The following is a 15,522-nucleotide window of genomic DNA, read 5'->3' as shown; positions in this document are numbered from 1 at the left end:
AATTTGTCTGAACCCTATCTCTACCCTCAACCATACCTACCTCTCCCCCTAGCTTAGTGTCATCTGCAAACTTGCTGAGGGTGCAATCCATCCCCTCATCAATAAAGATATTGAACAAAACCGGTCCTAGAACTGAACTTTGGGGCACTCCACTAGAAACCAACCGCCATCCTGACATCGAGCCATTCGTCAAATTGAGGAAGTAAATGCGTGGTTGCGCAGGTGGTGTCGCAGAGAGGGCTTTGGTTTCTTCGACCATGGGACTCTGTTCCAGGCACAAGGATTGTTAGGAAGAGATGGGATCCAACTAACCAAGAGAAGAAGGAGCATCTTCGCGGGCAGGTTTGCAAACCTAGTGAGGAGGGCTTTAAACTAGGTTTGTTGGGGGACAGTGACCAAAACCCTGAGGGGAGTGGGAAAGTTGGATATCGAGAAGAGATGCAAAGAGGAACGAACAAGAAAGGAGGACCCTGATTCGAATGGAGAGGTTAGGGTGATCAACTGGTTGTCTGAGGTGTTTGTATACTAATGCAAGAAGCCTGGGCAGCAAACAGGAAGAACTGGAGGCCATGGCCCAGTCCAAGAAATATGATTTAATTGGGATAAAAGAGACTTGGTGGGATGACTCGCATGACTGGAGCGCTGTCATGGAAGGGTATAGACTGTTCAGGAAGAACAGGCAGTGGAGAATAGGAAGAGGAGTTGCACTGAACGTAAGAGAGCAATATGATTGCTCTGAACTCCAGTATAAAGAGGGAGAAAAACCTGTTGAGAGTCTATGGGTTAAGTTTAGAGGTGCAAACAACAGCAATGATGTTGTGGTTGGTGTCTACTACAGGCCACTGAATCAGGTGGATTAGGTAGATGATGCTTTCTTCGGACAACTGAGAGAAGCTTCCAGACAGCAGGCCCTGGTTCTCGTGGGGGACTTTAATCACCCTGACATCTGTTGGGAAACCAATACAGCAGTACACAGGCAATCCAGGAAGTTTTTGGAGAATGTTGGGGATAACTTCTTGGAACAAGTGCTGAAGGATCCGACCAGGGGCCATGCGCAGCTTGACCTGCTCACAAACAGGAGGAACTAATAGGGGAAGTAGAGGTGGGTGACAACCTGGGAAGCAGTGATCATGAGATGGTAGATTTCAGGTTCCTGACCAAAGGAAGTAAGAGTAGTAAAATACACACCGTAGACTTCAGAAAAGCAGATTTTGACTCCGTCAGAGACCTGATGGGCAGAGTCCCCTGGGATAAAAACATGAAGGGGGGGAGGGATAGCTTAGTGGTTTGAGTATTGGCCTGCTAAACCCAGGGCTGTGAGTTCAATCTTTGAGGCCATTTAAGAATTTGGAGCAAAAATTTGTCAGGGATGGTACTTGGTCCTGCTGTGAAGGCAGGGGACTGGACTTGATGACCTTCCAAGGTCCCTTCCAGTTCTAGGACGTAGGCAATCCCCATTTATTTATTTATGAAGGGGAAAGGAGTCCAGGACAGCTGGCAGTATTTTAAAGAAGCCTTATTGAAGGCACAGAAAGAAACCATCCCGATGCATAGCAAGAGAGGCAAACCTGGTAGGAGACTGGATTGGCTTACAGAGGAAATCCTTGGTGAACTTAAGCACAAAAAGGAAGCTTACAAAAAGTGGAAACTTGGAAAATGACCAGGGAGGGGTTTAAATGTATAGCTCGAGAATGCCGGGGGGTTATCAGGAAGGCGAAAGCGCAATTAGAATTGCGACTGGCAAAGGATGTGAAGGATAACAAAAAAAGGTTTCTACAGGCATGTTAACAAGAAGAAGGTGATCAGAGAGGGTGTGGGGCCCCTACTGGATGAAGGAGGTAACCTAGTGACAGATGATGTGGGGAAAGCTGAAGTACTCAATGCTTTCTTTGCCTCTGTGTTCATGGACAAGGTCGGCTCCTGGACCAATGCGCTAAGTGACACAAGAAGGGATGAAGATTAACAGCCCTGGGTGGGTAAAGAACAGGTTAGGAACTATTTAGAAAAGCTAAACATACACAAATCCATGGATCCCGACTTAATGCATCCGAGGATACTGAGGGAGTTGGCAAATGTCCTTGAGGAGCCTTTGGCCATTATCTTTGAAAAGTAGTGGAGATCGGGAGAGATCCCGGATGATTGGAAAAAGGCAAATGTAGTGCCCATTTTCAAAAAAGGGAAGAAGGACGATCCAGGGAACTATAGGCTGGTCAGTCTTACCTTAGTACCTGGAAAAATCATGGAAGGGATCTTTAAGAAGTCCATTTTGAGGCACTTGGAAGTGAGGAAAGTGATTAGGAATAGTCAGCATGGATTCACAAAGGGCAAGTCGTGCCTGACTAATCTGATTAGCTTCTATGATGAGGTAACTGACACTGTAGACATGGGAAAGTCAGTGGATGTGATAGACCTTGACTTTAGCAAGGTTTTTGATACCGTCTCCCACAATATTCTTGCCAGCAAGTTAAGGGAATGTGGATTGGATAAATGGACGGCAAGATGAATAGAAAGATGGCTAGAAGGCCGGGCCCAGTGGGTAGTGATCAACGGCTTGGTGTCAGGATGGTGGTTGGTTTCTAGTGGAGTGCCCCAAGGTTCGGTTCTAGGACCGGTTTTGTTCAATATCTTTATTAATGACCTAGATGAGGGGATGGATTCCACCCTCAGCAGGTTTTCAGATGATACTAAGCTATGGGGATAGGTAGCTACGCTTGATGGCAGAGATTAGGGTCCAGAGTGACTTAGGCAAATTGGAGGATTGGGCCACAAGAAATCTGATGAGGTTCAACAAGGACAAGTGCAGAATCCTGCACTTGGGATGGAAGAATCCCAAGCATTGTTACAGGCTGGGGACCAACCAGCTAAGTAGTAGTTCTGCTGAAAAGGACCTGGGGATTATGTGGATGAGAAGCTGGATATGAGTCAACAGTGTGCCCTTGTAGCCAAGAAGGCTAATGGCATATTAGGTTGCATTAAGAGGAGCATTGCCAGTAGATCCAGAGATGTCATTATTCCCCTTTATTCAGCTCTGGTGAGGCCACATCTGGAGTATTGTGTCCAGTTCTGGGCCCCCCACTACAAGAGTGAGGGGGAATTTGATAGCAGCCTTCAACTTCCTGAAGGGGGGTTCCAAAGAGGATGCAGACAGGCTGTTCTCAGTGGTGACAGATTGCACAATAAGGAGTGATTGGTCTCAAGTTGCAGTGGGAGAGGTCCAGGTTGGATATTAGGAAAAACTATTTCACTAGGAGAGTGGTGAAGCACTGGAATGGGTTCCCTAGGGAAGTAGTGGAGTCTCCATCCCTAGAGGTGTTTGTCTCGGCTTGACAAAGCCCTGGCTGAGTTGATTTAGTTGGGATTGGTCCTGCCTAGAGAAGGAGGCTGGACTTGATGGCCTCCTGAGGTCTTTTCCAGCGCTTTGATCACTACCCTCACTACTTTTAAGTGATAGAAAATGGTTGTTTTAAGCATTTTTTTTCCATTGACCATCTGGTATTCCAAGTGCAGCTCCTCTCTCCCTTCCCATTTCCATCTTGGCTTCTGGAAACATCTAAGACACCATCATGGGTGGGGATTCAGTGAGGAAAGTAGTAAGATTAACTCACTTCTTTCCCTTAAATAAGATTCACATATGGTTGATTCTTCAAGTGCTTGCCCATATCTGTTCAACGCAGGCATGTGTGCTTACCACATGCACCAGTGCTGGAAGATTTTCCCTCAGCAGTATCCATAGGAGACCAGATCCAGCACCTTCTACAGTAGTGTGCATATCTGAGCTACATAGGGTACTGCTAGATCCCTTTCCCTTCAGTTCCTTCTTGCCCCAGTGACAGTGCTTGGAAGTGCAGATCTAGAGCCCTTGCTGTTGTGGTTTTTTTGGTATTAATAGTTGATTTCCTTGTAAATAGTTCCATCTTATATGGTTAATCATTAGTAGCTAGTAGTGATAGTCAGTCCTTTAGAGATGTTGTCTTGGGATGGGGCATTCCCTGGTCCCCAAGCTTTAAGGCACGTGTTACTTGCAGCAGGACTACCCACATGGCAAGTGCTTGAGGTGCTTAGGAGAGGCCCACATTAGTGACAGTTGCTGAATTTGTAAATCTTTACAGCTGTGAACCAAAAGTGAGTCGGCCCTTGCCCCACAAGAACAAAACTGACTTGGCACTGAGCACTAGTGCATTGGTGCACAGCGCACCACCGGCACCATTGGGTGGTCAGCACCGTAAGACGTTCCGGCTTTTCATCATGTATGCTGAAAGGATGTAAGGTCTCCTGGTGTCTACATAGAAAATATCTAACTGGATGACCTCCTATATCCAAACATGCTATAAGTTGGCAGGGGCACAACAGCCTGTGTTGGTGAGAGTGTATTTCACCAAGGCACAGTCCTCTGGTAGCCTTTCTGGCCCATATTATTATCCAGTACTTTTTCAAGGGTGCATTGTGGTATTCAGCCCATATGTTCACATCCCACTTTGTTGCTGTCCTTAAACTCCTACCAATCTCTGAAGATACTGCTCAGAGTCACCTATATTGAATGAACATGAGCAAACACTCAAGAAAAGAGTGTTACCTGTTTCAATAATGGGTGTTTTTTGAGATGTGTCTTCATGTCCATTCAACATTCCACTCTCCTCCACTGTCAGAGTTTCCAGCATGAAGGAATTGAGGAGGGAAGGGGTCCGGCAGCCTATTTAGTGCAGCATCTGTGCATTTCTCTAGAGGGGGCTGGAGCTGGTCCCCTGCAGATACTGCTGAGGGAAAATCTTCCAGTGCTGGTGCACATGCTGAGCACACGCACCGACGTTGAATGGACACGAGCGACACCTCTCGAAGACAAGTTATAGAAACAGGTAACTGTCTTTTTCCTTTGTTTCCCAGTTGATCCCCACCCTTTATTAGTGGAAAAATACTTGCAGATGACATGATCATGTTGAAGCAAAAAAACCGCTCCTCTCTGTTTAGGCAGCTAACAAACAGATTTATTAATTAATAAAGCACAGCATGAGCCAAACGTGGCCCCAACAAAGCCAGGCCCAGTAAAGCTGCTAACACAATCAATCCTAGTATCTTTATACCCTTAGCCAAACAGTCTGACGTCAGGGCATCCAATTACAGAAATCCTCAATTAAATTTGGAAAAACAAAGCCTTATCAACAAGATGGCGGACAGGTACGAGGGAGTACATCTCCTGTCCCAACCAGCCCAATTAACACATTCCAATAGCCCATCCTGTAGGCCTCTTCTCACGGGGTGACAGAAAGTTCACTCTGGTCTACGTGCTTGAGAGAAAAGCTGAAATGGTTTCTGATATACAAGATGGCTTCTAGCTAAATATGAAATGGTTTCTACAGCTTCTACAATTACATCACCCTGCAGTGTCAAAGCAGCCATGAGTCAAGATTGTTAGCATCTTAGGAAGTTTCTGAGGCAGTTGAGAGATTAACATCTTCAAAGTGATGACGCGTCGGGGTTTCCCCGACTCCTGCACCCCCGGAATGGCACGAACAGACTCCACCAGCCAGTAGAATAGAGGGAGTTTATTGCTTCTCCAGGATGCAGCACAGCACAGATGTAATCTGGTTACAGGGCAGGCCTAGGATGCCTCAGCCCCCCTTGAGATGGGGGAGACTGGGCCCCTAAATCCCAGCCCCTTGCCTAGGCTGCTTCCTCCATGATACCAGACAGAAACTGCCCAACTTCCAGACCTGCCCCCCAGCCAGGCACTGCACTCCGCCTTCCTCCCTTTATTCCTCTCCCTGGGAGGTAACTAGTAGATCAGGTTACCCACCTGGCCCATCAAGTTCTCTGCTGGGCCGTGGTACAGACAGCAGCCAGTGAGGGTCATCCACAGCCCAAGCCTAGCAACCAGCAAGGTACCAACACTACATCACAGCATCTTAGGAAGTTTCTGAGGCAGTTGAGAGATTAACATCTTCAAAGTCCTATTGCTCTCCCTAATGGCCCATCCAGACTGATTGCATCTGATGTGGTGGATGTTCCCCAGGTGTAAGAACAATTATAATTAGTACACAGATGATATTCCCAACTTCAGATTTTTAAAAAAAGATAGGATACTCGTAGTACATTATAACTTTTCCAATGATACCTCACATGATCCATCAAGCATACAACATCCTATTCATATAATAAGATCTCTGACGAATATGGGGTGTAGTGTAACATAGCCCCCTGTGATTAAGATCCTAAGTCAGCCAAAAGTATCTCCTAGTTCCGTGGGACAACTTCCTTAGTTCACTCTATCCCAATAGTCTGCAATCCACTATATTAAGAACAGATCCTTTTGTAACATAAAACACTACTGAAACGTCTACCAGTGCCTTGTGGATGCTCTGCCAGTTTCATAACACAGGAATGGAAGTGCAAGCAAGAGAAGTTGATCAAAAAGTGGGTTCTCTATTTTATGGCTCCAATAGCAGACCAAAACTGGCTGCTCAACAGGTTGGGTTGATGAGCTATTCACTCTTCCTGTAAAAGTGAAGGGCAGGCAGTAAAATTTTCCCACAGCACACAATAGTCCTAGAGCTAAAGCAGGCATTCTAAGTTGTGAGAAGAAGGGGGCACGTTGGAGATTCTGGGATGTGATTACTTTGACTTGAGTGTGCACTCTGAAGTGTGGATGCCAGAGCCCTAGATTCTAGCATGGGTTAGAAGTTTTTTAATGTGGGTTTTAAATATAAGGTAGATGCTACAGCCCAGGATTCCCTAACATGGGTCACCTGATGAGTCCCACTAACACTCGGCTTCTATTCCAATGAATACATATGCTCAGATCTACAAGCTCTGGAAGTTGTAAATTGGAGCAAGTGGTAGGGGAGGGCCAGCAGGGGGTTTCTGCTTTACGAAGCTACAGGAAGAGACTTTTTCTGGGATATTAAAACAGTTGTGCGAAGAACTGGATTCCTGGGGCTGAGTTCAGAATGGGAACTAAGAATCCTTAACGTGCAGTCTGGAGAAACCTGCTGTCTGGAGTTAGTGCCAATTTTCCACCATACGTAGGTACTTTGTTGTGTGATAATTCTGATGGTAAGCCCATGTTCATAATATTTTCCTCCTTACCAGGAGAAATACATTCCTATGAGGCTGTGGACAGTGATCCCATGGTAGTCAAAGCTATTGATGCTCAGTGCCCAGTAGGTCACTGTATTCAGTTGAAACCAGGAGCCCAGGTGAGTATATTTGTATGCTGTGGGGAGTAAGGGCCAACAGAACAGAAGGATTCAGTCAGTATTTGGAACAGGAGTTGAAGATAACAGTATAGAAGGTGTAAAAAAGAAGCACCTCTCACATCCCATAAGAACGGCCGTACTGGGTCAGACCAAAGGTGGCCAGCACTAAGTGCCCCAGAGAGGGTGGACCGAAGACAATGATCAAGTGATTTGTCTCCTGCCATCCTTCTCCAGCCTCTGACAGACAGAGCCCAGGGACACCATTTTATCCCCTGGCTAATAGCCTTCTATGGACCTAACCTCCATGAAATTATCTAGCTTCTCTTTAAACTCTGTTAGGGTATGTCTACACTACCCTCCTAGTTCGAACTAGCAGGGTAATGTAGGCATACCGCACTTGCAAATGAAGCCCGGGATTTGAATTTTCCGGGCTTCATTTGCATAAGCGGGGAGCCGCCGTTTTTAAAACCCCGCTGGTTCGAACCCCGTGCAGCGTGGCTACACGGGGCACGAACTAGGTAGTTCGAACTAGCCTTCCTAATTCGAACTACAGTTACTCCTCATTTCAAGAGGAGAAACGGTAGTTCGAACTAGGAAGCCTAGTTCGAACTACCTAGTTCGTGCCCCGTGTAGCCGCGCTGCACGGGGTTCGAACCAGCGGGGTTTTAAAAACGGTGGCTCCCCGCTTATGCAAATAAAGCCCGGGAAATTCAAATCCCAGGCTTCATTTGCAAGTGCGGTATGCCTACATTACCCTGCTAGTTCGAACTAGCGGGGTAGTGTAGACATACCCCTATAGTCCTAGCCTTCACAGCCTCCTCTGGCAAGGAGTTCCACAGGTTGACTACACGCTGTGTGAAAAAGAACTTTCTTTTATTAGTTTTAAACCTGCTACCCATTAATTTCATTTGGTGTCCTCTAGTTCTTCTATTATGGGAACTAATAAATAACTTTTCTTTATCCGCCCTCTCCACACCACTCATGATTTTATAGTCCTCTATCATATCCCCCCTCAGTCTCCTCTTTTCTAAACTGAAAAGTCCCAGTCGCTTTAACCTCTCTTCATATGGGACCTGTTCCAAACCCCTAATCATTTTAGTTGCCCTTTTCTGGACCCTTTCCAAGGCCAAAATATCTTTTTTGAGGTGAGGAGACCACATCTGTACACAGTATTCAAGATGTGGGCGTACCATAATTTTATACAGAGGCAGTAAGATATTCTGGGTCTTATTTTCTATCCCTTTCTTAATAATTCTTAGCATCCTATTTGCCTTTTTCACCGCCGCTGCACACTGTGTGGAAGTTTTTAGAGAACTATCCATGATAACTCCAAGATCTCTTTCCTGATTTGTCATAGCCAAATTAGCCCCCATCATACTGCACGTATAGTTGGGGTTATTTTTCCCGATTCCAGGTTGTAAACAAACATGCAATTTCCTTCCCCTTTTCTGCAGTCTGATTCAGATGGATGAAGCAACTTGTCTTATGTTCAATCTCAATCTCTGCTGGAAACTTGTTGACCAAGCTGGATGCTTCATCTGTATCCAAAGGAAAAGCAACATTGGCAGCACACAGCACAGAATCACAATAAGTGCAGATTGTGGGAGACTAGAGGAAAAGGCAGTTTAAAGCCACTTTTGTGCTGGCTGGATCTAGGCTGCTCAATTCTCAACATAAATTAAATCATCATATCCTAAATTGCTCATAGACTATAGCACAGTTTAGAATCCCTGCATCACCATGTGCTATGACTCTGGCCTCTAATTACTATTGCATGCTGTACAATAGAACTTGGGAATGAAGGGTATCATAAGGTTGCTTACAATGGCCCTTCTCAGTCTGCACTGGAGACTTGTTTAAAGTCCCTGTAAGCTGCTAGACTGTGAAAAAGAATCATTCCCAGAGACCCAAGCGTAATTAATTCACATTCTTTCCAAAGCTGTTTCACATAGAATAAAGGGGTAATGAGGTCTGTTCCCTGTGAGGCCCAAAAGCTGAGAGCCCTGGGAAGAGAGGCGCTCTGGGGTGGCTTTATTGTACGGTGATTCCATCTACCGTTGCTAGGTCTCACAGTAGTATTAACAGCATAAGCCAATTTTTCTGAAGCTTCTGATACAAGAGCAGAACTAAGGAGAGGCAGGTGAATGAATAGGGCTGTAAGGTAGGGGCACCAAACAAATTTAAGCATCTTTCCTCTCCACGTCTAGGTGATTCTTACTAAGAACCTGGATGTGTCGCGGGGTCTGGTGAATGGGGCACGAGGAGTTGTGGTGGACTTTGAAACTGAAGGGAAGGGTGAGTATATGTTATGTTTGCCAGTTCTGGTTACATGTATTCCTGGAAGTTTCATTACACAACAATCTTTAATCAAAGATTAACTTCTGGAGACTTCAGGACAATTCTGGAGCATTGGGATGGCTATATGATGTGCTTATGACTGTTAGTCCTACTGGCAATTCCTGAGGCGGGTGGAAGGAGAGTAATCACTTCTGCAAAATTAAGTTCTCCCTGCCTGTGAAGACCAAGTATAACCCCCAAGGAGATGACTTAGATTCCCGGGGCTCTGTCTGCTGGCAGCTCAGGTACAGGCACACTGAGTTTACCTTGGCCCCCCTGCCCTACCAGGGTCAGAGTCTGCCCGGCAACCCATAGGGAGTGAGATGCCCCTCCAAGTTCAGGAGGGGGAGGAGAAGCCATTGTTGGGGGAGTCTGGAGCCAGCCAGGGTAAGGGGAGGGCTGCCTGTGTGGGAGCTAGTAAGCCCCAGGCCTGCATGCAGGGTGTCCATCTGAGAACTAGCCTCTAGAGACCTGAAGGAGACTGCATCTCACTCCCTGTGGGTTGCCAGGCAGACTCTGACCCTGGTAGGGAGGGGGAGCCAAGGCAAACTTAGTGTGCCTGTCCCTGAGCTGCCAGCAGACAGAGCACCAGGAATCTAGGTCATCTCCTTGGGGTTACACAAGAATCATACCAAACCCCCAGCTATAGCTGCTTAAAGGTTTGTTGGGAGCGCTTTGTCACTTTCTGGCTCTGCATGCTTGTTCACCAGATTTCTGACCAGTTGCACTCATGGAGCAGAATGTCTTTTTCCCACAGCAAGAATAAATGTAGCTTTTCAGCAATGCTGTGTACCACCCCGCCATCCTACTGTTTCATATTTTCTCTGTTCGTGGCCTTGTAAATAGTCCTGTATATTTCTCTGCATACGGGTGCCTTCTCTGAATGTTCTACAGCAGTGGTGAGCAACCTGCGGCCCATCAGGATAAGCTACTGGCAGGCTGTGAGACAGGTTGCTTACTATGCTTCCACAAGTGTGGCTGCCTGCCGCTCCCATTGGCTGCTGTTCACTTTTTCCAGCCAAATGGAGCTGTGGAAAGCCATGGCCAGCAAGTTCCTGTGGCCTGGGCTGCTTTCCACAGCTGTTTGGCTGGGAATGGTGAACTGCAGCCAGTGGGAGCTGCTGGCAGCCATACTTGTGGAGGCATGGTAAGCAATCTATCTGCCTGCCAGCAGCTTATCCTGACAAGTTATGGGGGTAGGGCTGCACTTTTGGATTTTGATCGAGCGGGGACAACTTAACTGATTCCAGGAGCTATTTTGAAAACTCAAGCTTTCTGGCAGATAATTTAGCAGTTAGCTGATAGGAGCACTGTATCTAATTCCTATATAAATGAAAGACAAATATTAGACCCACTCAGCTCAAATAATATCACAGAATCATATAGCTGGAAGAGACCTCAGGAGGTCATCAAGTCCATCCCACTGCCAAGGCAGGACCAATCTCCAATTAAATGAACCCAGCCAGGGCTTTGTCAAGAGGAGACTTAAAAACCTCTAGGGATGGAGATTCCACCACCTCCGTAGGTAACCCATTCCAGTACTTCACCACCCTCCTAGTGAAATAGTTTTTCCTAATATCTAACCTAGACCTCCGCAAGTGTAACTTGAGACCATTGCTCCTTGTTCTTCCATCCATCACTACTATGAATAGCCTTTCTCCATCCTCTTTGGAACCTCCCTTCAGGAAGATGGAGGCTGCTATCAAATCCTCCCTTACTCTTCTCTTGTGCAGACTAAACAACCCCAAATCCCTCAGCCTCTTCTCATAAGTCATGCACTTCAGTCCCCTAATCATTTTGGTTGCCCTCCGCTGGACCCTCTCCAATGCGTCCACATCCTTTGTATAGTGGGGGGCCCAGAACATAAGAATGGCCATTACTGAGTCAGACCAAAGGTCTATCTTGCCCAATAGCCTGTCTGCCGACAGTGGCCAGCACCAGATGCCCCAGATGGGGTGGACTGAAGACAATGATCAAGCGATTTGCCTCCTGCCATCCTTCTCTAGCCTCTGACAAACAGAAGCCAGGGACACCATTTCTATCCCCTGGCTAACAGCCTTTATGGACCTAACCTCCATGAAATTATCTAGCTTCTCTTTAAACTCTGTTATAGTCTGGACACTCTACTCCAGATGTGGCCTCACCAGAGCTGAATAAAGGGGAATAATCACTTCTCTAGATCTGCTGGTAATGCTCCTCCTAATGCAACCTAATGTGCCATTAGTCTTCTTGGCTACAAGAGCACACTGTTGACTCATATCCAGCTTCTCATCCACTGTAATCCCCAGGTCCTTTTCTGCTGAACTGCTACTTAGCCAGTCAGTCCCCATCCTGTACCAGTGCTTGGGATCCTTCCGTCCCAAGTGCAAGACTCTGCACTTGTCCTTGTTGAACCTCATCAGATTTCTTGTGGCCCAGTCTTCTAATCTGTCTAGGTCACTCTGGACCCTATCCCTACCCTCCAGTGTATCTACCTCTCCCCCTAGCTTAGTGTCGTCTGCAAACTTTCTGAGGGGGCAATCCATCAACTCATCCAGGTCATTAATAAAGATGTTGAACAAAACCAGTCCTAGAACTGATCCTTGGGGCACTCCGCTAGAAACCGATCGCCAACCTGACATCAAGCTAATGATCACTACCTGTTGGGTCCAACAGTCTAGCCAGCTTTCTATCTATCTTATAGTCCATTTATCCAATCCATACTCCCTTAACTTGCTGGGAAGAATATTGTAGGAGACCGTAACAAAAGGTTCGCTGAAGTCAAGGTATATCACATCCACTGATTTTCCCATATCCACAGAGCCACTTACCTCATCATAGAAGCTAATCAGATTGGTCAGGCACGACTTGCCCTTGGTGAATCCATGTTGACTATTCCTGATCACTCTTCCAAGTGCTTCAAAATGGATTCCTTGCTAACATGCCTATAGAAACCTTTCTTGTTACCCTTCACATCCCTTGCTAGCTGCAATTCCAATTGTGCTTTTGCCTTCCTGATAACTCTCCTGCATTCTCGATCAATATATTTATACTCCTCCCTAGTCATCTGTCCAAGTTTCCACTTCTTGTAAGCTTCCTTTTTGTGTATAAGCTCACCAAGGATTTCCCCAGTAAGCCAATCGGGTCACCTACCATATTTGCTTTTCTTACTGTGCATCAGGATGGTTTCTTCCTGTGCCTTTAATAAGCCTTCTTTAAAATACTGCAAGCTCTCCTGGACTCCTTTCCCCTTCATGTTAGCATCCCAGGGAATCCTGCCCATCAGTTCTCTGAGGGAGTCAAAATCTGCTTTTCTGAAGACCAGGGTGTGTATTTTGCTACTCTCCTTTTTTCATTTGGTCAGGATCCTGAAATGTGCCATCTCATGATCACTGCTTCCCAGGCTGTCAGCCACCTCTACTTCCCCAACTACAGGCAGTCCCCGACTTACGTGGATCCGACTTACGTCGGATCCCTAGATACGAACGGGGTGAGGCAACTCCCGCACATGCGCAGCAGCATTCCCGGGGCTCGCTCACCTGGGTCCTAGGATCCTCCTCCTCCTCGGTCCGGCTCCGACTGGGGTCCCGCAGAGCTGCCGGGCAGAGGAAAAGTGTCTCCCCACCCCCCTGCCAGCAACAGGCTGCCCCCTCCCCTGAGCAACAGGCTGCCGAACAGACAAAAGCAGCCTCTCTGCCCCTCCTCCCCTCTATACATGCCGGGCTCCCGGAGCACAGCAGCGTCCCCGGGGCTCGCTCACCTGGGTCCTAGAATCCACCTTCTCCTCCTCTTCGGCCGGCTCCAACTGGCCTCTGCCTGCAGCAGCTGGCCACAGGGACAGGGATCCCGCAGAGCTGCCGGGCAGAGGAAAAGTGCCTCCCCACGCCCGCTGCCCCCCCCCCCGCGGCCTCGCATCCTGCACGCCTCCCCCCTCCCCCCCTGCCAGCAACAGGCTTCCCCCCTCCCCTGAGCAACAGGCTGCAGAACAGCAGACAAAAGCAGCCTCTCCGCCCCTCCTCCCCCTATACATGCTGGGCTCCCTGGGCAAACAAAGACTCCACCAAAACAAACAAAGTGCTGGCCTCATTGTGTTAGCAAAAAAAGGACCCTCCTCCTAGAACCCTGGGTGGTGTGTGGAAATAAAGCTATTAGCTCAAAGCATGGTGCAGAGCTGTTTGGTATTTGATGAGTTACTCCTTTAGTCCTGAGTTTGTCACAGGGACAGAAATAGATGTGAAATCTTCTGAACAGGGGAACAGACAGCAAAACAAACATTAGAGGGGAGTTAACCTTTCCCTATGCTATCCAAAACTAAAAAAAATGTTTGGCTAGAGTTTCCCCTACAATATGTACCAGTTCCGACTTACATACAAATTCAACTTAAGAACAAACCTACAGTCCCTATCTTGTACGTAACCCGGGGACTGCCTGTAGTTCCTCCCTGTTTGTGAGCAGCAGGTCAAGCCCCTGGTTGTTTCCTTCAGAACTTCTACCAAGAAGTTATCCCCAACATTCTCCAAAAACTTCCTGGATTGTCGGCGTACTGCTGTATTGGTCTCCCAACAGATGTCAGGGTGATTAAAGTCTCCCATGAAAACTAGGGTCTGTGATCTGGAAGCTTCTCTCAGTTGTCTGAAGAAAGCCTCATCCACCTGATCCGGTGGTCTATAGCAGACAGCAACCACAACATCATCCCTGTTGCTTCCACCTTTAAACTTAACCCATAGACTCTCAACAGGCCCTCTATATACTGGAACTCTGAACAATCCTACTGCTCTTACATACAATGCAACTCCTCCTCCTTTTCTCCCCTGCCTGTTCTTCCTGAACAGTTTATACCCTTCCATGACAGTGCTCCAGTCATGCGAGTCATCCCACCAAGTCTCTGTTATTCCAATCAAATCCTAGTTCTTTGACTGGGGCAGGGCTTCTAATTCTTCCTGTTTGTTTCCCAAGCTTCTTGCATTTGTGTACAAATGCCTTAGATAAGCAGTTGATCACCCTATATTCTCCATTAGATTCAGGGGTCCTCCTTTGTTGCTTGTTCCTCCTTCTGTTTCTTCCCAGTATCCGACTTCCCCACTTATCTCAGGGCTTTGGTCACCGTCCCTCCACGAACCTAGTTTAAAGCCCTTCTCACTAGGTTTGCAAGCCTGCCCGTGAAGATGCTTTTTCTTCTCTTGGTTAGGTGGATCCCATCTCTTCCTAACAATCCTTGTGCTCAGAACAGAGTCCCATGGTCAAAGAAACCAAAGCCCTCTCTGCGACACCACCTGTGCGGCCACTCATTTACTTCCTCAATTTGACAATCCCTACCTGGACCTTTTCCTTCAACAGGGAGGATGAATGAGAGCACCGCTTTTGGGCCAAAAGAAATCTGATGATGAGCAGACCTCTTATGTCAAGTCTCTTTATGGAGCCTGTTAAATTTAAATTTGTAATATATATTCTTACTTCGTTACTAACTCTGTAGAAGAGACACATACCCCATCAAAACTCCTGGGTTCTCCATTAAGTAATGTCCCTGTGGGTACTCCACTCAGGTCTCTGTGTGCGCTTGCACTGCTGATTGGAGATTTTTGCCTAGCAGTGCTCCTTTCACCAGGCCTGAGCACTCAGCGTCTCAAGCTATTGTTGTTTGTTAATGCCCATGCGGTGCGAACCTCCCTTCAGTTCCTTTTCTATTGTCCTTGGCAGAAGATGGAGTCATAGCAGTGCTCTCCTTTCTGACAGAAAACAAACAAATAGTATAGTTTACAAATAGATGATAAATGTAGTCAGTTCATAACAGTTTTCAATGAATCCTTCAATTTAAAAACAAAAAAAACCCTGCTGCCGTGGCTCTTTTTCCTTTCTCAACATGCAGGGCTCTCCTGGCTTTAAGAAATGCTGGGATTTAGAGCCAGTTTCGGACAGACACACGTCTTGCATGAAATGTCTGAGAGAAAGTCACAGAAGTGCCTGAATTGTTTAAACATGATAGAGTGAGAAAAGACCCCAAAATGTGGCTGAAAAG

General features: G+C 46.9%; 1 protein-coding gene across 4 annotated transcripts in view; it reads left to right on the top strand.

Annotated features, from left to right (window-relative positions):
• The window catches only part of PIF1 (PIF1 5'-to-3' DNA helicase), a 70,262-nt gene that overhangs the window by 18,967 nt on the left and 35,773 nt on the right, over window positions 1-15,522 (top strand). For all 4 annotated transcript variants that reach the window (XM_075914606.2, XM_075914605.2, XM_075914604.2 and 1 more), the window contains exons 8-9: window positions 7,084-7,190; window positions 9,398-9,485. In XM_075914606.2, the coding sequence (XP_075770721.2) occupies window positions 7,084-7,190; window positions 9,398-9,485 (195 nt within the window). The remainder of the gene's footprint in view (window positions 1-7,083; window positions 7,191-9,397; window positions 9,486-15,522) is intronic.

This window comes from Pelodiscus sinensis, chromosome 9 (assembly GCF_052426305.1).
Source record: "Pelodiscus sinensis isolate ZL-2025 chromosome 9, ASM5242630v1, whole genome shotgun sequence".
NCBI lineage: Eukaryota > Metazoa > Chordata > Testudines > Trionychidae > Pelodiscus > Pelodiscus sinensis.
Note: the sequence above shows the minus strand (reverse complement) of the source record. Positions and strands in the feature narration are given on the sequence as shown.